This window comes from Chiloscyllium punctatum, chromosome 25 (assembly GCF_047496795.1).
Source record: "Chiloscyllium punctatum isolate Juve2018m chromosome 25, sChiPun1.3, whole genome shotgun sequence".
Lineage (NCBI taxonomy): Eukaryota > Metazoa > Chordata > Chondrichthyes > Orectolobiformes > Hemiscylliidae > Chiloscyllium > Chiloscyllium punctatum.
In genome coordinates, this window is record NC_092763.1 from 43,644,571 (window position 1) to 43,666,592 (window position 22,022).

Here is a 22,022-nt window from a genome sequence, read left to right on the forward strand (position 1 = left end):
ATCCACAGACTGAAATTAAATATAGTATTCCTGTTCTCGTTACCGCTGAGTTGAGTTTAGCTCATGCAATATGGAGCAAGGATTGATCCTAGAACTCAACTGGCTTTGAAATTCCTTTGAAAGAATGCATGTCCCTCTTTAATGATTGTTTTACTTCCCAAATCTTATGGAGTCTGTTTATTTCTAAGGGTCATTGCCGTGAGGGACATGTAAGAACAGGTGAGGAGGAATCTGATGTGGATGTGGAAGGTTTTGAGGAAGATGATGATGGTAAACCGAAGACACCTGCCCCCGCAAGTGACTTTTACCATGCTCTGCATGTAATAATTTGTGCAACCTTTGAATGTTTCATTGACTTGTTCATACATTTCTGTTTTCATTTATGAAACACACCATTAAATACTTTCTGTATTATCTTTGACAGGAAACAACTGAGGGAGAGTGTGAAATGGAAGATGAGGATGAAATAAACGTACCACAGCGTCAGGCAAGTGTGTTGTATGAAGACTTGCTCATGTCAGATGGAGAGGATGAAGATCATAGTGAGGAAGAAGAAGGAGACAATCCATTTTCTTGTGAGTAGCATGTTCACTGCTATTCTAGATTGTATTCTGAATTGGATTTCTTCAAAATAATAATCAATAACACAAAAGATAAATAGAGTGAACCAAGTCTTGTAAGTAGAATTCTTGCAACATTATATACTTAAACATTATATTTTGTATATGAAATTTATTCCATGTGCTTTGTAAGGGATTGGAGAACACTGAGCAGGAAATGGGAATGAAATTACAGGAGGTGATCAAATGGAAAATTCAGAAGTTTAAGGAAACTTCTGAAACTGACAAAGCATGTAAACTGTGGAGGTCCACCTGAAAACATAATGATTCAAGACTGTCTATATTCCTTTTCTAAAAGATCATATTGTGGTTGTTGTCATTAAGTATTTAATGTTTAAAATAACATTTGACTATCTCTCAAAATGGAATTCAAGCCTGATTCCACTACAAGGTCAATTAGTGAGATATGGCATGAAGTAAAGACTGTTGATTATATTGCAAGAAATATGCTTGTACTACTTACAACTTTCCCCTTTGACAACTCTGTTCTGGTTTGCAGTATGGTTGTTTCCAGTGTATCATCAACATAGCCTGAGTGTCAATGAGTTGCCCAACCTGGGGTGGCTTCACAAGAAGTAATGGTCCAGTGCTCATCTGATATTCACATGCATATTCTTTGTAGCAGAACTCAATAAAAATGATTAGGAAAATGAAACATAGCTGACAGTTCTTTATTGTACCTCTCTGTTGAACTCCGTTATCAAGCCCAACCTGAGATCAGTTAGCTCAGTACAGACTTAATTTTGAAGCTGTCATTTCTATTCAGTATGTCTCAATATCACACTTTTCCAATAAGTCTTTGAGGCAGCGTTACAAAAATATGTGACCTTGGAACAAGTAGAGGTTAAAAAAATAGTGATGTGGTTAATGCTGCCTAAAACTGAAATATGTTAGCACGGTTTGCAGTTCATAGAATTGCATGGAATATATGACAGAAATGTTGTAGCTGTGCAAAGCTCTGGTGTGGCCGCACTTGGAATATTGCATACAGTTCTGCTTGCCGCATTATAGGAAGAATGTGGAAGTATTGGAAAGGGTACAGAGGATATTTACTAGAATGTTGCATGGTATGGAGGGAAGGTCTTATGAGCATTGGCTGAGGCACTTGGGGCTGTTTTCATTAAAGAGAAGCAGGTTGAGAGTTGACTTAACAGAGACATACAAGATAATCAGAGGATTAGATAGGGTGGACATTGGGAGCCTTTTTCCTCAGATGGTAATGGTTAGCATGAGGGGACAGAGCTTTAAATTGAGGGGTGATAGACACAGCACAGATGTCAGAGGTAGGTTCTTTACTCAGAGAGTAGTAAGGGTGTGGGGCACCCTGTTTGCAACAGTAGTAGACTCGCCAACGTTAAGGGCATTTAAATGTTCACTGGATAAACATATGGATGGTAGTGTAGATTACACTGGCTTCAGATTGGTTTCACAGGTCGGTGCGGCATCGAGGGCGGAAGAGCCTATACTGTGCTGTAATGTTCTATGTTCTATGAAATAGCTTGGTCCATACTGGCATTTGTTCTCTTCTTTTTTCCTCTCTGAAACCAATTATTATAACTTGCCCCTTTCCTTTTCTGTGCTTATCTAACTTGCAGTGAAGTCCATTTGTAATGATGTTTTTAGCCACACCATGCAGAGGTGAGTTCCATGTTCTTAACATTCCTTCTGACTTTGTCCACCCGAGTCCAAAATTGGAATCTCCATATCATGGCTACAATCATTCCACAGAGTGAGAGATATACATCCACAAATACTAAATGACTCTCCATTCCCAAATCCTAATGGAATGAGACACATCCCTTTCAGTGGGAAAATGGTGCTTGTCCCACTTCCCATAAAGAGAGACACCCGCAGAGATGCACAGATACCCCATATAAGGATCCACGTGCATGCGCACCACCCATCAGACATCAGCTTGCGCACAAACATTCACAGACATGAACACACAGACACAACCATATACACACACAACCATAGAATTGTATAGGTATGTGCATAAAAGGTTAATTATTAGTTTAGTCAAAAAAAAGGTAAACATATCTAACATCAAGGCAACTAAAAACAGACAAAGACCTCAAAGAATACAGAGAAAGTACATAAAATCTCAAGTAGGAGTGAAGGCTTAAAAGGTCCTTGCCAGCAGTATTAAGGAGAATCTTGAGGCATTTCATACGTATATTAGGAGTAATAGGTACCTAAGGAAGGTTTAGACCCACTCAGAGATAAAGGAGGGAAGTTATGTATGGAGTCAGAGGAAATGAGGATATCTTTAATGAGTACTTTACTTCGGTATTCACCAGTGAGAGGAACATGAAGGATGCTGAGGTTAGGAAAAGGCGTGTGAATACTCGCAGGCAGGTCAACATAATGAAAGAGGAAATGTTGGGTGTCTTGAAATAGGTTGTTAAAAATCACACAATGCCAGGTTGTCGTCCAACAGGTTTATTTGGAAGTACTAGCTTTCGAAGTTCCAAACGCTAGTACTTCCAAATAAACCTGTTGGACTATAACCTGATGTTTTGTGATTTTTAACTTTGTCCACCCCAGTCCAACAGTTGAACCCATCACATCAGAAATATATTAAGCTACACAAGTCCCGGGGCCGTTTGGGATGTATCCCAAGGTACTGTCGGAGGTAAGGGAGGAAATAGCTGGGTCCTTCAAAGATATCTTTGCATCACCTTTGACCTCAGATGAAGTTCCAAAGGACTGCAGAATGGCTGATGTTGTTCTTTTGTTTAAGAATGGAAACAGAGATGATCCAGGTAATTACAGGCTGGTTTGCCTGGTGTTAGCAATGGGGAAGCTGCTGGGGAAGATATGGAGAGACAGGATTTAATCAAATGAACTTGTTAGTGATAGCATGGATTTGTGCAGGGAAGCTTATGTCTCACAAATTTGGAATTTTTGTGGAGGTGACGAGTAATTAATGAGGGAAGGGCATTGGATGTTGTCTACATGGACTTTAGTAAGGCATTTGATAAGGTACCTGATGGCAGGCTGGTTCAGAAGGTAGAATATCATGGCATCCGGGGTGAGTTGACAAAATGGATACAAACTGGCTCGCTCGTAGAAGAAAGAGAGTAGCAGTGGAAGGGTGCTTTTTGGAATGGAGATCAGTAACTACTGGTGTTCTGCAGGGATTAGTATGGGAGCATTTGTTGTTTGTAATATGTATAAATGATATGGAGGAAAACATAGCTGGTATGCTTACTAGTTTTGGGGATGACACTAAAATTGGCGGAGTTGCGGATGGTGATGAGGATTGTCAAATGATAGAGCAGGATATTAACAAATTGCAGATTTGGGTAGAGATACGGCAGATGGACTTTAATCCGAACAAATGTGAAGTGATACATTTTGGAAGATAAGATTCAGGTGTGAGTCATACAATAAGTGGCAGCTCCCTTAGGAGCACTGACATACAGAGGAATTCAGGTGTACAGGTCCACAGATAAACTGGTCAAGATGATGTACCGCAAGCTTGCCTTCATCTGCTAGAGCGTCAAATATAAAAGTTGGCAAGTTATGTTACAGCCGTATAACACTTCAGTTAGGCAACATTTGAAATATTGTGTGCTGTTTTAGTTGCCACATTCCCATGTGGATGCATTGGAGAGAATGCAGAGAAGCAGGATGTTGCCTGGTCTGGAGAGTTCTCGTCATGAGGAGAGATTGGATGAAGCTGGATTGTTCTAACTAGAAAGACGGAGGCTAAGGGACGACCTAATAGATGTGTTCAAACTCTTGAGAGGTGTGAATAAGATGGTCAGTCAGAGGTTTTTTTCCTGGGGTGGAAAGGTCAACTACAAGAAGGCAGAGATTCAAGGTGGAGGAGAGAATGTTTAGGGGAGAAGTGCAAGGAAAAGTTTAACAGAGATGGTGGGTACCTGGAATGCACTGCCAGTGGTGGTGGTGGTGGAAGCAGGCGTGTTAGCGACGTTTAAGGCATACTTTGATAGACACATGACTTCGGAGGTGAACAGAGGTGTAGAAACTGTGCAAAGGCAATAAGTACCGGGTCTAAACGAGGAATAGGAATTGGCACAGGCTTGTTGGACCGAAAGGCCTGTTCCTGTACTGTATCGAATTGTATTATTGTATTAATATAAAGTTTCAAACCTTTTAAGTGATTTAAGGTGTCAGTTAAACCTACATTCTTGGTTGATTAATTGATTCCTGGAACTGTCAGCAGTTGTGAAGGTTCCCAAAGTCTTAAGTTCTCAGTTTTCTGATGCTTCTTTTCAGTCAGTGCTTATGTGGCTTTTCGTCTTGAGAGTCAAAGAGGGAGGGTGGTAGTTCTAGCCTGTTTCAGTTCTGCGATTAAAAAGTCCATGTTTTCTTCTCTGCCAAAAGTACCTCATTGAAATACAAGCTTGTTTGTGAATTTCCTGGTTTTAGCTGATGCTTCATCACCAATGTGAAAAATTCTCTTGACGTACAAATTAGTTATGGGATGAGGACATTTTCATGCCTCTTGGTGTTGCGGGGTGGGGAAGAGAGAGGAGAATTTTATTTCCTTTGGATTAAATATTAATTTCAGTTCAGGTTATTTTTGTCCAAATGTCATCTATTTCATGAAAACTGACTATTTGTCTGGTCAGGTAATTGTTAAGTTCACTGCTTTTGGTTCCTTTATAAAACCATTTTGGTCCAAATAAGTCCCAGGTTTCAAATCGGACAATATAATTTTTAAAAAGTCGATGTTATTATTATCATGATAGGCTCTAGTAAAGCACAATCTTTTACATTACAATTCCCTTGCAGTAGGAATCATTGAATCCCTACAATGCAGGAACCAGGCCATTCGGCCCATTGAGTCCACACTGACCCTCCGAAGAGCATCCCACTCAGATGAACCCCTATAATCCTACATTTCCCATGGTTAATCCACATGCTGCACATCCCTGGGCACTATGCTAAATTTAGCATGGCCAATCTATCTAACCTGCACATTTTTGGAATGTGGGAGGAAACTGGAGCACCTGGAGCAAACCCACGCAGACAAGGGAAATAAGCAAACTCTACACAGTCACCTGAGGGTGGAATTGAACCCTGGTCCCTGGTTCTGTGAGGCAGCAATGCTAACCACTGAGCTGCTGTTCTGCCCATGACCATACTCCATTTGTCTTCCTCAGCTCTTCCTAATCACTTGCTGTACTTGCATTCAAACTTTGAGATTCATGTACCAGGACACTCGGGTTACTCTGCATTTTGGGGTTTTGTAATGTCTCCCTTTAAATAATATGTCACTTTTTTCTAATATTCCCTGTCTAAGTGCACATGTTCATATTTTCTTACACAATGCTTCATCTGCTAAATTTTTGTCCACTCATTTCACCTGTCCATATACCCCACTGCAGAGTCATCATTTCCTGTCCAACTTGTTTTTCTACATATCTTTGTGTCATCAGAAAATTCATCAGCAGATTCTACATTTTGTTCCTTAATTTAGATCATTAATATATGTTGTAGACAGTTGAAGCCCCAGTAGTATATGACTCTATGACTTATCACATTTTGCCAACTTGAAAATGACCTGTCTATGCCCATTGTCTACATCTTCTTAATGAAACAATTCTCCGTCGAAGCTATCACATTGCCAAAACTACGCCCCATGTCATGAGCTCCTAATTTGCATAGTTTGCACTTTTGATATGGCCCTTCGTCAGATGCCTTCTAAAAATATCAATAATGTACATTGATAGATTTTCTTTAATCTACACTGGAGTTCTTTGAGGAAGTAAGCGATTAAGGAAATAAACATGATTTTCCTTTGACAAAACCTTGCTGACTGTCTGATTGCACTGAGGTGTTCTAACCGTCCATCGTGTCCTTATGGAGTATTTCAGAATTTTCTCTGTGACAGACAGTAAGCTAACTGGCAAATTAGCTGCATTTCCTGATGAATGCAAATGTTTTAAGTTCCTCCTTGTGTTTAATTTCCTGGTTGACATTTATTTCTGGATTGTTATTTGTAACCTGGAGGATAATGACAGACAATTTATTGGTTTGGTTTATTCACCATTTCCTTATTTTCCATCATTACTTGTTTTTTCTCCAGAGCATTAATATTCATTTACTTGCCCTTTTCCTTTTTAAAATGTGTAGAAATTCTTAGTGTGTTTTTATATTTCCAGCTGACTTTCTCTTGTACTTTGACTCTCATTAAGCTTTCAGTCATTTGTTGCTGTTCTTTATTTTGATATGAAACTGACTTAATCTTGTTTGAGTATTTTGTCACGTGGTTTTATGCTACACTGAGATTGGGTTCAAGAAAGATTTGTGAAGGAAAAGGCAAGCCAAGAACTGTCTTAAAGTTTATGCTTCACAATAACAGTGTTATTGTACTTAAATACTAAATGCTGCAGTACATGGTAATCATAGTATACCAGGCTCTGGTTCTTCAATTATGTTAGAGAAGATGAATCCTCCTTCCTTTATTCATGGCTATGTTCTCTCAAGACTCTAAAGTTCACATCTAGTGTAGTGTAGTGTTGTGAGTTCTATGTATTCCTACATTGCTGTTTATGGTAACTCTGTGATATAATTGCAAGGTTGTTTCAGTGTCTGAGGCCCTTTAACAGTACTGTTTGGAGGCTGAGAACTCTCATCTCCAGTAAGTGGAATATTTCAGTTAAGTGGCTTGAACTAACAGACCTTTCACACATTTAAAGGACATGATCATCCGGTCAGAAATGCAGTACTGGATGCAAAAGACAATTCAGGACACAGTATGTGCCCTACAAAAAATTTAATCTGTCGTATATTATGTTTCATTGCACATTGCTGGCTAGTTTAGGTATTTGTCAGGTTGATTATTTATGTTAGTGTATAGATGTTTTTAATCAACCTGTTCACATGTGTTACATGACACCTCTTGAACAGGTGGGACTCAAATCTGAGCCTACTGGTTCAGAGGTAGGAATATTAGAACTACACCACAAGAGCACCTGATATTAGAGTATAAGATTGATATTTCTAAGTTATTTTACTTGATTAATTTGGTTGTTAAGTTCTAGGGATTCCTCCTTCAACCTTAAGCAAGAGGCTACAGGTCTCTGACTGGATCATAACCAATTTAGAAGTCTACTCTAGGAGAGTAACAATATTCTGTCCAATCTTGTGGATTGCCACTCATTTTTGTTGAATTCTATGCTTTTTCTTTTAATTTCAAGTCATAACTTCCTAGTTAACCAAGATTGTGCATCCTTCCCTTGGAATCTCTCTTCCTCATTGGCACGTACCTTTCCTGATTATTTTAAGTATTCCCTTAAACATCTGCCATTGCTTCTCTACTGACCTATCTTGAAATCTTATTTTCTCAGTTCATTTTAGCCAGCTTGATTAAGAGCTCAATCATATCTTTGTAATTGCCCTTATTTTGTTTAAAATATATGTCTCTTAGAAAAATTTTCTTTCCTTCAAACTAAATTTGATTTTCTAGGTCTACCATGAGATAACTGATCATTTTTCATCACACGTAACCAGAGCTACACTAGGTCTGGTAGGTAGATCTTTGTTCCTATCCAAACATGCTGCTGTAAGACAAATTCTGTAAAATACACTAGGAACTCATCATTCTATTTACCTTTTTTAATCTGATTCATTAATTAATATGTGGATTAAAGTCACCCATGATTATTGTTGCGGCTTTCTCAGAAGCCCTCATTATTTCTTGCCCAGTGAAGTAGTTGACACTACTTCAGTAAATGTTTTTTAAACGAAGATAGGTTGTTTTGAACACTAAAGGAATTAAGGGATACGGTGAGAGTATGGATAAGTGGAGCTGAGTTCATGAAAAAAATCAGCCATGACCTTATTGAATAGCGGAGCAGGCTTGAAGGGCCAGATGGCCTACTCTGCGCCGAGTTCTTATGCTCCTGCACATCCATCATACAGTATGGTTACTATTATGGGGTTTGTATATCATTATTATAAATAGCTCCTTCGCTTTACTATATCTGATCTCTAGCCAATTGATGTCTGAAAAATAAGGTTACTTCTGTCTGTTTTATCAATGTCATCCTTAATGGAAAGTGATATTGCTCCATCTTTTTCTAGCTTCTTATCTATCGTACTTGTGATTCAGATCCCTAGTCTTTGCTTGCAGTCATGTCTCTGTAATGACTACCAGAGCATATAGATTCATTTCTACTTGTGCTGTCACTTCATTTATTTTGTGATGGAAAGCCTTGAGAGGCAGAATGGCCTACTTCTGTGTTTATGAATGCTACATGTATTCAGGTACCATCTTTAGTTTAGCCTTTTTATAACCTCTCACCTTATCTGCTGGTTTGTATGCTTTGTCCCTTCCATGACATACTTGAAGCATCATTTCCATTATTATTACCTAATCAATTGCCTGCTCTATTTTGTTTCAAATCTTCTCCACATCCCCAAATATATGACTCGCTCCAATACTGTTTCCAGTGCAAGTCTGGTGAAGACCATCCCATCTTCAGCTTTGCCCAATAAAAATTCTAAAATCCCATGAATCAAAATCCATTTCTCCTACACCAGTCTTTTAACTCCTTAATCTTATTTGGACGAGAGCAATTTGTAAAGGTACTAATTGGGAGATTATTACCTTTTGAGATTATGCTTTAAAATTTAGCATCTAGTTGCTCATACTCCCTCAGCAGAACCTCTCCTCATTCTCGTACACCATTGATATCTATAAGAACTACAACTACAGAATTTGTCTCTTTTTACAAGTTTGCCTCCAGTCCAGAGGAGATGTCTTGAAACCTGGTTTTAGACAGGTGACACACTGCTCTCAGCTGCTAGAATTATGTGTGACCCCCCGACTGTACTTTCTCCCATGACCACTCTGTTCCTATTGACTGTGCCTGATTGAATGGCTTCCTGTACTATAGTGCATGTCAGTTTGCTCAGGCACTTCGCAGTCACCACCTTTTCTGTACACTCTGTAAGAACGGAACAACTCCAATGCTTTCCCATCCTTATACTTGACGAACTCATAGTCAAATCTTCCTGTTCTTGGCCATTCATCAAATCTGAAAGCTGTATCCTCTGAGGTGTCATCTGATTCATAGAACCAAGTGTCAAGTTTTCTTCACCTTAATGAGTCGCAGTGTTTGTGTCTAAGCTTCCAGCTCATAATGTCTGAGCCAGAATTGCCCGAGTCAAACACATTTATTGCAAACTTATTTGTCTGGACAGTTCCAGTGTCAAGGTATCCCACATTGTGTAGTCACAACAGATGACTCGCTCTGCCATTTTTAAGGTATTGTAACGAAGTAATTAATTATTAAATTAACACCTCTTCTCATTACCAGTTGTTGTATTAAGTTGAAGCTGCTTTTGTTCCAATAAAGCTGTGCACTTAATAAAGTAAGTTCTAGAATCACAAGTTTCATTCTACTCTTCTGCTAGTTTCTTTTGATGTGTTATAAGTTTGAGGATTGTTTAAAACATTTGTTTTTCTTCAGAGCCTTCCCATTCCCCGAAACAACAGTTTACTCACCAAACAACTTAGAGCCTTCCTGTGCTGTCACTATTTCTTTATTTCTAACTCAGCACCTACTGACTTTGAAAGTGACATAGGCTTCCATCAGCACCTCTCCCAACTTCTTCTAGCTAAATGAAGGCCTCAAGCCTGTGTTTCAATTTATCTCAACCTCTGTAGGTTCACCTTTCACAACTCACTCTGGGTAAATGAAGGCCTGACCTGGGGTCATGATTTATCCACCCCTCCTCAGGTCCATCTTTTGAATGCCACCTCTCCAGGCTCCTCCTAGCTCATTTAAGGCCCTGTACCCGGGGTCTCACTAAATCCACTCTTCCTCAAGTCGGTCTCAATTCCCTCTTGCTAATTTTGCACTTTCTCCATTACTTCCATTTCCCATTCATAATATGGCAACCAGAACTGAATGCAGAACAACTGGTGTTTTCTAATCAAGATTCAGTTAAGTTTCAGCATATTTTTCCTGCTTTTGAGACCTCTCTAGAAATAAAAACCATTGCATGGTTTGCTTTTTTTAAATGGTTTTGCTAAGCTATGGTGGAACCTTCAGTGTTTGGTGTTATTGTACTTCTTAGATCCTCCTGTTTCTTTATGCCATCTTGAGCACCCAACATTGAACCTCACTTGTCAGTTATTTGCCCATTCTTCAAGTTTATTTGTGCCCTCCTGGAACTTATTCCAGTCATGTTGAGTTTTGCAATACTGTTTCACACCATTCCACAATTTGGTGTCACAATTTAGAATTTAGCCCAAATTGTACATGTAACTTGTGAACATCATAAGTCCCAAACACTTTCCTTTCTGCTTGAAACTGTAAGTTCATCTTTATAATTAATGTTGTAGATGATTGTGATCTGTTTGAAAAAAACAATCTTCGACAACTCAGCTAATGCACACAGTCAATATGTTTTAACATTGCACATGTTTTGTGTTTGGCTGATTGAAATTGAAAATTTACTATGACGCATTCCAAGACAGGTCTGCCATGATTAAATGCAGAATAAACAGGAAATGGATTACTCTTTGGTACCACTGCCCTTCATTTAATGAAAATTATTTAGAAATATTACGAATGCAATTGAGATAAAGAAACCAAGTGTTTATTATAGATTTGACTTCAATGGTGCCTTCTGTCCTCAGGTGTTTCACATTTATCTGACAGTACTTTAGACTGTCTAACATCAACAAGTTTAAAGCTATTTTGGGGTGTCCTTTTATGCATATGCAAATTAGAAATTTACTCGTATCTAAGAAACTAAAAGGATTTCAATGGATGTTTCCCCTGTAAATGAGGGAATAGAGATTCATGTACATACTAAAATCCTTTAAACATGGTTAAGTATTGCACTGTCTTCTTATTGCAATGTCTTATTATTTTGAGATGAATAAGGATTATATGTTAGGATGCACTTGACTTTCTGTTATGCTACTTGTAATCTTAAAAAACTGAATTGCTACTTGTACCATTTTGGAGAGCGGTAGTTTCCGAGCTTGACTATTAAACAACACTGTTTTGAGGTTCCTACTTAGTGAGTGACAATGGTAACTTTGCTGGTTAATGTGAGCACTTTCATTCTTTCAAATAGCCATTCAGCTCAGTGAGAGTGGGAGTGACTCTGATGTTGAAATGCCTGCCATTCGACCAAAAAAACCCCATCTAATACCTGAGAGCACACGCATGGGAATGGAGAATGAGGAAAGCATGATGTCTTATGAAGGAGATGGTGGTGAGACCTCTCAGATCATGGAGGACAGTAACGTAAGGTAAAATTAATTGAGCGGGAAGGATTTATCACTTTTTTAAAAAGCATTTCCTTTTGAACCAGCAGGGACCAAGTTAATGTGCAGAAAGAAGTGTAAACAGATGTACAAAGAAATGCAGACACTTTTGATAGTACCATCAAACACTTTGTTGCTCTTGCTTTGACCCAATTACACACAAGTTGTTTCGTTCTCTTTGTTTACATATTTTAACTATTCCCAGTCAGCTTGAATATTTGGGTGAATTATTTTAATAGTAATATGACCTTTCTTTGAACGTTGGTTCCGTGTCTAGACTGGCATTGTTATCCCTGGCATACTCGTCTCTCCTCACTTAAAACATGTTTGATTTTCTCTCTTCTAACCTGATGCTCACTATTGATTCCAGTATAGAGACTAAATAAATCTAGCATCTTTACTGTCATATAACATATGAGCAACACGTCTATTAACTTTTGATGATAAACATGATTGAACACTTTTTCATAATCTATGAAACATAGATTCTTGTTTATTTCTAGGTAGTTATTGAAAATATCCTTAGGTTAAATATTCTCTCCATTGTTCCTACTCCAGGATTATTTTCAGACTGTTTTACCAATTATTCCTTTAATGTTTTTTTTCTTTTCGTTCTGATTTTTAAGATTGCTTTAATTAGATGACTTATTAGGCTTATAATCATAAAATCATTGCACCATTCCTATAAGATTCGGAGATAACTAATGAATAAGTTAATCACTTGGAAAATATCCCTTGATGTTTATTTGTTCATAAGTTTCTGTTATCACTTAGAATTCTGTTTTTCCAAGACTTTTTCAATATTTTTTGTCTATACCAGACATTTTCTTGTACTCATCAACTTAAAAATATTCTTTACCTCCTCTATGTAAGTTTGCATGCAGAGCTAAAGGGTTTGAAATCAGATGTTTCATCACCATACTAGGTAACATCAGTGAGCTTCTGGTGAAGCGCTTGGTGGGATGTCTCGCTTTCTATTTACGTGTTTAGGTTTCTTTAGGTGGGTGATGTCATTTCTGGTTCTTTTTCTATAGGATAGTAGATGAGATCCAAATCAATGTGTTTATTGATAGAGTTCCAGTTGAAATGCCATGCTTCAAGGAATTCTCGTGCCTGTCTCTGTTTGGCTTGTCCTTGAATGGACGTGTTGCCCTAGTTGAAGTGTTGCCCTTCTTCGTGTGTATGTAGGGAAAGTAGTGATAGTGATATAGATTTGTCAAGTCAAATCAAATCAGAAACAGTACCATAGAAGAGGAATTGCTGTAACTTTTTGGATGGTTTTCTGGAACAACACTTCGGGAAAATTATGAAAAACATGCTATTTGAGATTGGGTATTCTGTACTGAGAAAGGAATAACTGCATTTTAGCAATTTGATGCCCTTCAGGGAAAGGTTACCGTAATAGAGTATAAAAGGAACTGGGAGAAAGTGAGGACTACAGATGCTGGAGATCAGAGCTGAAAAATATGTTGCTGGAAAAGTGCAGCAGGTCAGGCAGCATCCACGGAGCAGGAGAATTGACGTTTCGGGCATAAGCCCTTCTTCAGGAATGAGGAGGATGTGCCAAGCAGGCTAAGATAAAAGGTAGAGAGGAGGGACTTAGGGGATGGGCGTTGGGAATGTGATAAATGGAAGGAGGTCAAGGTGAGGGTGATAGGCCGGAGAGGGTGCACCTCCACGCACGTCATTTACTGCATCCGCTGCACCTGATGTGGCCTCCTCTACATTGAGGAGACAGGCTGCCTACTTGCGGAACATTTCAGAGAACATCTCTGGGACACCCGCACCAACCAACCCAACCGCCCTGTGGCTGAACACTTTAACTCCCCCTCCCACTCCGCCAAGGACATGCAGGTCCTTGGCCTCCTCCATCGCCAGACCATGGCAACACAACGCCTGGAGGAAGAGCGCCTCATCTTCCGCCTAGGAACCCTCCAACCACAAGGGATGAATGCAGATTTCTCCAGCTTCCTCATTTTCCCTCCCCCCACATTATCTCCGTCCCAACCCTCGGACTCAGCACCGCCTTCTTGACCTGCAATCTTCTTCCCGACCTCTCCGCCCCCACCCCCTCTCCGGCCTCTCACCCTCTCCTTAACCTCCTTCCACCTATCACATTCCCAACGCCCATCCCCCAAGTCCCTCCTCCCTACCTTTTATCTTAGCCTGCTTGGCACATCCTCCTCATTCCTGAGGAAGGGCTTATGCCCGAAACGTCAATTCTCCTGCTCCTTGGATGCTGCCTGACCTGCTGCACTTTTTCAGCAACACATTTTTCAGCTATGAAAGGAACTGGTCCTATAAATAATGGATGCATTAGTGATCATCTGGAAGTGGTGGAGGGGTGTACAATTGTAACATTTAAAAGGCATCTGGATGGATATATGAATGGTAAGGATGTCGAGGGATATGGGCCTAATGCTGGTAAATGGGACTAGATCAGATAGGAATGTCTGGTCAGCACAGACCAGTTGGATTGATGTCGTATGACTCTATGATAGTCTACCTCTCCATAAATTGTAGATTCTGGAACACTTCCTGTACAGTGTGGGCTTGTTGATGTGAGGAAGGAGAGATAAAGCAGGGAATTGTAGACTTGTTAGTCTGACATCAGTAATGGGAGAAAATGGTCGTGTCCATTATAAAAAAGCACTTGAAACTGACAGGATTGCACAGAGTCACCATGGATTTACAAAAGAGAAATCATGCTTGACAAATCTACTGGAAGTTTTTGAGTAGATTTGATCATGAGAGCTAGTAGATGTGATTTATTTGAACTTTCACAAGGCTTTTGATAAGGACCAGATACAATAATAGCATGTAAAATTTAAGAACATGGGATTGGGGATAGTGTATAGATATGAATGAAGAACTGGTTGGCAGACAGGAAATAAAGAGTAGGAATAAATGGGTCTTTTTTCAGAGTGGCAGGCAGTGATTAGTGGTGTACCATAGGAATCACTGCTAAGGCTGCAACTATTCGGAATATATTATTATTGATTTAAATGAGGGAACTAAGTATAATATCCTCACATTTTAACTTGTTGAAATGACACAAAACTGGATGGGTGTGTGAACTGTGAAGAGGATGCACTGATGCTTTATAGTGTTATTTGGACAAGTTGACTGACTCTGCAAGGACATGGCAGATAAAGTATAATATAGTTGAATGTCAGGTTATTTACTTTTGTAGCAAAAACAGGACGGTAGATTATTTTCTGAGTGGCAAAGAATTGGAAAGGTGGAGGTGTGCTGAGATCTTCATGTCCTTGTGCACTAATTGCAGAAAGTAAGCATGCATGTGCAGCTGAAGAATACAAATGGTATGTTTGCTTCATTGCAAGAGGATTCGAGTACAGGAGCAGGGTTGCCTTGCTGTAAATGTATCGGGCCTTTGTGAGACTACATCTAGAGTAATATGTGCAGTTTTGTTCTCCTTATTTGATGAATGATGCTCTGGCTTTGGAGGGAGAATAGTGGAAGTTTACCAGACTGATTCCTGGGATGGCAGCACTGACATTTGAAAAAGAGACTGGATTGCTTTGAAGTTTAGAAGCAGGACGGGCATATCTTATAGAAACCTCTAGAATTCTAACAGGACTAGATAGGGTAAAAGCAGAATGGATGTTCCTGATTACCAAAGATTCAAGAAACAGGGATTATGGTTTAAAGATATGGTTAGGCCATTATGGACTGAGATGAAGAGAAATTTATTCATCCAGAGGGTGGTCAACCTGTGAAGTTCTCTGTCACAAAGAGGTTGAGGCCAAAACATTGAATGTTACTTAATAATTCTTAGTGCTAAAGGGATCAAGTGGAGAAAGCAGGAAAAAGGTACTGAATTTGATGATCAACTACAACGTATTGAATGGCAGAGCAGGCTAAGAGGGCCTAATGGCCTACTCCTATTTCCTGTATTTTAACATGTCTTGTTTTCTTTTCTGTTTTGGTGTTATTTACTTTGCAGCATGTTGAGTACTTCATATTTTTCCATTGGGCTTTCATTTTGTTGTTCTGAGAACTTTGTTTAGATTCTTCAAATTTGAGGCCTTTAAATACGTTTTTCCTTCTAAAGTGAATACCTGTCATTGGTTTTCATTGTTCAAAATCTAAATGATTGCCCACCATGTTTTTGCTATTTTCAGTTCTACTTTAATTTTTGTCACAGGACAATGTTCTTAATTAATATCTGTGCTGGGTTAGATATGAATATTTTGTATGTTGCTTTAAAAGCATTACTTCACCATCACTTAATCTATTGCCTGGAACTTTCCAAATGTATTGTCCTTTTGGTCGCTTAAAAAAAAAGGTGCTTGACAAAATTTGATCAGTATCTCTCCTCTTTCATTTTTCGATCCAAAGTTCTGTTGACCAATGTGCAATGCTGGTGTTTGATGCTTTGGTTTAACTCGATCATAACATTTGATGTTGTCATAAGTTTCCTTTTGTTTTTCTTACTGTGAACTTTTGTGTATGGATAATTAGATCAAAAGGCCTTTGACTGACCTTAATCATGATCACTTTGAGACTGGCCAATAGCCTTCTTACTGGCATCATAACACTATTCACCACCTGACAAGTAAAGCAGATGATTGTTCTTTTGCACTTGACCAGATTCTAACCATCTTAGTTCTTCCATTCCTAATAGGCCAGTGCAGTATCTATCCATGACCTTTATGAAATTAGCAAAAGCTTTCCGACCTAGCTCAATGGTTAGCATCGCTGCCTCACAGTGCCAGAGACTCAGATTTGATTGCACCCTTAGGTGACTTATAGAGTCATAGAGATATTCAACGCAGAAGCAGACCCTTCGGTCCAACTCGTCTATGCCAAACAGATATCCCAACCTAATGTAGTCCCATTTGCCAGCACTTGACCCATCTCTCTCTCAACCTTTCCTATTAATTTACCCATCCAGATGCCTCTTAAATATTGCAATTGAACCAGTCTCCACCACTTCCTTTGGCAGCTCATTCCATACATGCACCATCTTCTACGTGAATAAGTTGCCCCTTAAGTCTCTTTAATATCTTTCCCCTCTCACCCTAAACCTATGCCTCTAGTTCTGGACACCTCCACCCCAGGTACTTATCCTATCCATGCCCCTCATGATTTTATAAACCTCTATAAGGTCACCCCTCAGCCTCCGATGCTCCAGGGAAAACAGCTCCAGCCTATTCAGCCTCTCCCTATAGCTCAAACCCTGGCAAGATCATTGTAAATCTTTTCTGAACCATTGGAAGTTTCACAACAACATTCTTTCGATAGAAAGGAGATCAGAATTGCACACAATATTCCAAAAGTGGCCTAACCAATGTCCTGTACAGCCACAACATACCATTCCAACTCCTATACTCAATACTCTGACCAACAAAGGAAAGCATACCAACCACCTTCTTAACTATCTTATCTACCTGAGACTTTACTTTCAAGGTGCTATGAACCTGGACTCCAAGGTCTCCTTGTCCAGGTCCCCAGGAACTTGCTATTAAGGGTATAAGTCCTGCTAAGATTTGCTTTCCCAAAATGCAGCACCTTACATTTTTTAAAATTAACCTCCATCTGCCACTCCTCAGCCTGTTGGCCCTGTGTGGAATTTGCACCTTCTCCCTGTGTACGCATGGGTTTCCTCCCATTGAACCAAGATGTGCAGGTTAGGTGAATTTGTCATGCTGAGTTGTCCCGTAGTGTCTCGAGATGTGCAGGCTGGGTAGGATGATCTTCAGGTGGTTGCCGTGGACTTGATGCCCTGAATGGACTCCTCCAGCACTATAGGAATTCTATGATAATGGTACTGGCTCAAAGACTGAATTGTCATGGACATTTAGGTCATTTTTGTCACAAGTTTGTTGGTTACAGTCTGGCAAAAGTTTTTCATTTCTTGTCACTATTGATAACAGAATTGGTTGGGGGCAGGGGGCCAACGTCTTCAGTATCTCCTATTTTTGACCATGACTTTCTATTCCGATGTATTTTGTATGATCCAAAACTCTTTTCATGTGACTGGCCAAACTGCCTTATTAAATATTATGTGCCTATGTGCTTCTCTTCACTCCACCTGGCAAAGGAGCAGCGCTCCGAAAGCTTGTGATTTCAAATAAACCTGTTAAACAATAGCATAGTGTTGTGTGACTTCTGACCATGTCCACCCCGGTTCAACACCAGCACCTCCACATCATAACTAAACATCATGACTGTGCCCTTGGGCATGTCACACACCTTCCTGGTCTAACTAACTTGTTAGAGCCTTCTGGCTCTTCTGTTGTTTCCAGACTTAATGCACATTAGTAGGGGTGACATCTCTTCACCATGGCAACTGAAGCTGATGGATTCTATATAATTGTGTATGATTCTGCTTTGTGGTTGCAGGTATGACATTATTGTGCACAATTGGCTATTTGGGATTCACGATTTCAAGACCGTGGGATGCTGGTCTCCCCTATCCACAGCATTTCAGACATGGTGTATGTTTCGACAGAGGATCAAAGAGGACTAGGCCTCTCACAACTATTTCCTACATATACTTCAATGACTCATTTAGATAATGTGTTAGAAATCAAGCCCCACTATTTCCAGAGCCGCCACAAATATGAAAATTTGATCAAACCAACTAAATTTTCCTTTCTAATACAGATTAACAGAATATGAAAACTGTAACAAGAAAATAACTACTTATTGTAATCAAACTGCATTTAACCAACGGCAGAAAATGGGCAAGTTGAATTGCTAATGTATTACTCAAACTTAAACTCTATCCCTTTCATGAAGTTTTCATACACACACAAAACACACAAAGAGACAAGACACAAATATTGCGGGCGGGGGCAAATGACAGAGAAGCACAATTCTGGTCAAGAATGGATTGCAGTTGTCAATAAGTCGTTGTCTTTCGGCTTTCTTTTGACTCCTTCCGATTCTTTGCGAATGATGTAAATTTGTTGATAAGCTGATTCTCAAGTCTTGCCTTCACTGGTTTGAGGATTTGCCTTTCAATGCCTGTGAAGGTGTTTTTCCCTTTTAGCAAGATAGAGCAGATTACAGATAGCAGTTTACAGAAAAATAGTGTGAGAGAATAGCCACCAGATTTTCTGTTATTTCTCCATACAGGAAGAAAGGCAATTTAGGTGCTTTCTCTTTGTAGAAGAGAAGCCTTTCCTCTTGTCAAAATCCAAACTGAAGCTACCACCTTACTATATAATAAAGAAGTCTGTTTCTTCTGGTCAGACACCCTACCTCATTCTATCTGTCTTTCATCTCCCACCATGCAACTGTCTCTTCTTGATTTTCCCTCTTCCCCAAGCCTGTCTTCCTACACATTTCAATCTCTAAAATTTCTTCATGTCCTGAGTGTGCAACAGGAGGTTGAACAGAGGGAGTTATCTCCCTGAATCCTGTTAACAGTAAGTAATTGGTGGTATAGTGGTCAATGAAGAAGGTCATCTGAAATTACAAAGAAATTTTGATCAATTGGGTAAATGGGCTGAAGAGTGGAGTTTAATTTAAATAAATGCGAGGTGTTGTGTTTTTGTAAAACAAACCAGTGCAGAACCTATGCAATTACATTTAAGGATTCAGTACTGTTATAGAACAGAGATATCTAGGGGTTCCAGGTCATAATTCTTTGAAGTTTGCATTACACGTGGCTAGGGTGGTTAAGAAGGTGTTTAGCATGCTTGCATTCATTGTTCAGATCTTTGAATAAAGGAGTTGGGACATTACATTAAAGTTGTACAAGACATTAGTTAGGAACTTTGCACAATTCTGGTTGCTCTGTTACAGGAAGGATATTCTTAACTGCAGAGGTTCAGAAGAGATTCATCAGGATGTTGCAGGGAATGGAGGGTTTGAGTTATGAAGAGAGGTTGGATAGGCTGGGACTTCTTTCACTAGAGCACAGGAGATTGAGGGGTGACGATATGGAAGTTTATAAAATAATGAAGGGTATAGATAAGGTGAATGGTAGGTGTCTTTTCCCTAGGGTAGGCAATTTTAAGGGTGGGGCATTTTTTAAGGTGAGAGGAGGAAGATTTAAGAGACAGGACAATTTGTTTTTTTACGGAGTGTGGTTCATGTGTGCAATGACCTTCCAGGGAAAGTGGTGGATATAGGTACCGTTATGACATTTAAAAGCCATTTTGATTACCACATGAATAAGAAATGTTTGGAGAAATATGGGCGAAGTGCAGGCAGATGGGATTAGTTTAGGTTGGGATTATGGTCAGCATGGACTGGTTGGACTGAAAGCTCTGTTTCTGTGCTGCATAACTCTGTAAGTTGTAACTATACTTAGCATTCCTGAAAACACACACACACAAACACTCCTTCCTATCTTCCTTCCTTCGTTTTGTGGCCTAGCCTTCACACCACTGCTTGAAAAAAAGGCAGTGTTGTCTCAGTGTATTCCAGTTACTTTTTCTCACTTAAAAACAACTTCTTTGATTTACACAAATCAGGCTAGCAATTATTTATTTCATGCATGAGCAGGGACAGCCAGTCTTATCACTGTGAAATGTAAAATTAACTCTTGTGAGTTAAACATCTCCAGATACACATCATATACTTAAAACACATCATTACAAAGTAAGTATTACATTTTCTGTTGTTTTTCCTAGTTTTCACAAGTATTGTCTGTATTTCACCCAAGACTAGATAAGTGCAGCTCCTGTACTCCAAGTCTGCTTCTGCTCATCTGTGGTTCCTAATTGCATTAACAATATGACTTAAAAATTTAACACATAGCTAACTGAAATTGATTCAAGCTCTTCAAATGAATTTGCTATCGCACCAGCTGAGGTTATCATGAAGGACTCTCCTCTCAACTTTAGGTGTGTTGATCCTCTAGTTTAACTATGATCAGTCATCTCTCTCAATTGAGAGAGCAGCCGAGCGGTCCTTAATACTATGGTGACCTTGTCATTGTCAAGGATACATTAAATGCTCAAAGAAATGCCTGTGATATGTATGAATATTTCACATGTTTAAACAAACAATGTCAAACAACTTTTTTTTAATTGAAATATACTTTTTTTTAGAATTATACTTAGGACTGTATTATAACTGAGGTTGTAGGAGTGCACTCTCTCTCTCTCTCTCTCTCTCTCCAGTCCTACTGTTCTACTTGTTGCAACATGAATTTAAATACTTTACTCAGTTACTGATATGGACAATTGTATACTTTATATACACTAGATTTAGAATAAAAAGATGCATTAATTGGGTTTAAGAAATATAAAAATAATAAATGAAGACATTAACCTAGGTTTATAACTTATAGTAAACAAATCCAAGCAGCTTGTTTAAGCAATGTTACTTCCAAGAGGTACTTTCAAAGAAAAAAAGCCCAATGTCCTTTCAATGATACTTTTGTAAAAAGTCCATGTATTTCTTCTTCACTACAAATTATCCATTATCCACAAGACTTTACACATGACATCTCAAAAAAGCATCTTTGTTACACCTCTACCCTTGGAGAAATGAAATTCTGTAATTTACAATGTCCAAAAAAACTTTTCCAAGTGACTCTCATTCACTTTTAAATATAAGCACACAGTCTCATTTTTGGTACTCAGAATTCAAGGCAAAGTTAAATTTTAGACAAAGCTGCAGCAATTATGTTGTTTTTCCTCCTGCAGTATAAACTTCTTTTTAACTGAAAGGGCTATAATAGCAAACTCCATTGAAATAGTCTGGCATTCTGGTTTTTGAAAATTTTCATAAGGGCTCAAGGGCCCCTGATCAATGTATTCCAGTGTTACCCTGCAGTTATGATGAACATATATTTCAAAATGTTTAAAAGCCACTATCAATCATTAGGATTTATTTTCCAGTATAGAGTGAATGTTCTGGTTTTGATTTAGCTCTTTAGAAAAGTATTCCACTGACCTATTTTCTTGTAATTGAGGACTACTCTTTTCAGGTCACTAGCATCAGAAGCTGCCTTTAAGTACTTTAAACACTGAAATTTGAGACAAGTAACACTGGTTCGCTGGACAAAATCTCATCTTTCACAGACTCTGATTTTCTGATTAATGTCAGTTTTCCACATAATTTGTTGTTAGGGATACACTGGATTGGGACCAAACGAAGAGTAAAGTCCGCCTCTGGTGTTGGTTGTGTTTTTGTAGTCTGATTGA

The 22,022-nt window shown here is 39.0% G+C and overlaps 1 protein-coding gene across 5 annotated transcripts in view; it reads left to right on the forward strand.

The window, feature by feature from the left end:
• The window catches only part of taf1 (TAF1 RNA polymerase II, TATA box binding protein (TBP)-associated factor), a 172,676-nt gene that overhangs the window by 147,988 nt on the left and 2,666 nt on the right, over positions 1 to 22,022 (forward strand). For 3 of the 5 annotated variants that reach the window (XM_072595164.1, XM_072595163.1, XM_072595166.1), the window contains 3 exons: positions 189 to 320; positions 425 to 575; positions 11,697 to 11,874. In XM_072595164.1, coding sequence (XP_072451265.1) covers positions 189 to 320; positions 425 to 575; positions 11,697 to 11,874 — 461 coding nt within the window. The remainder of the gene's footprint in view (positions 1 to 188; positions 321 to 424; positions 576 to 11,696; positions 11,875 to 22,022) is intronic. The other 2 variants (XM_072595165.1, XM_072595167.1) reach the window with 1 other exon arrangement.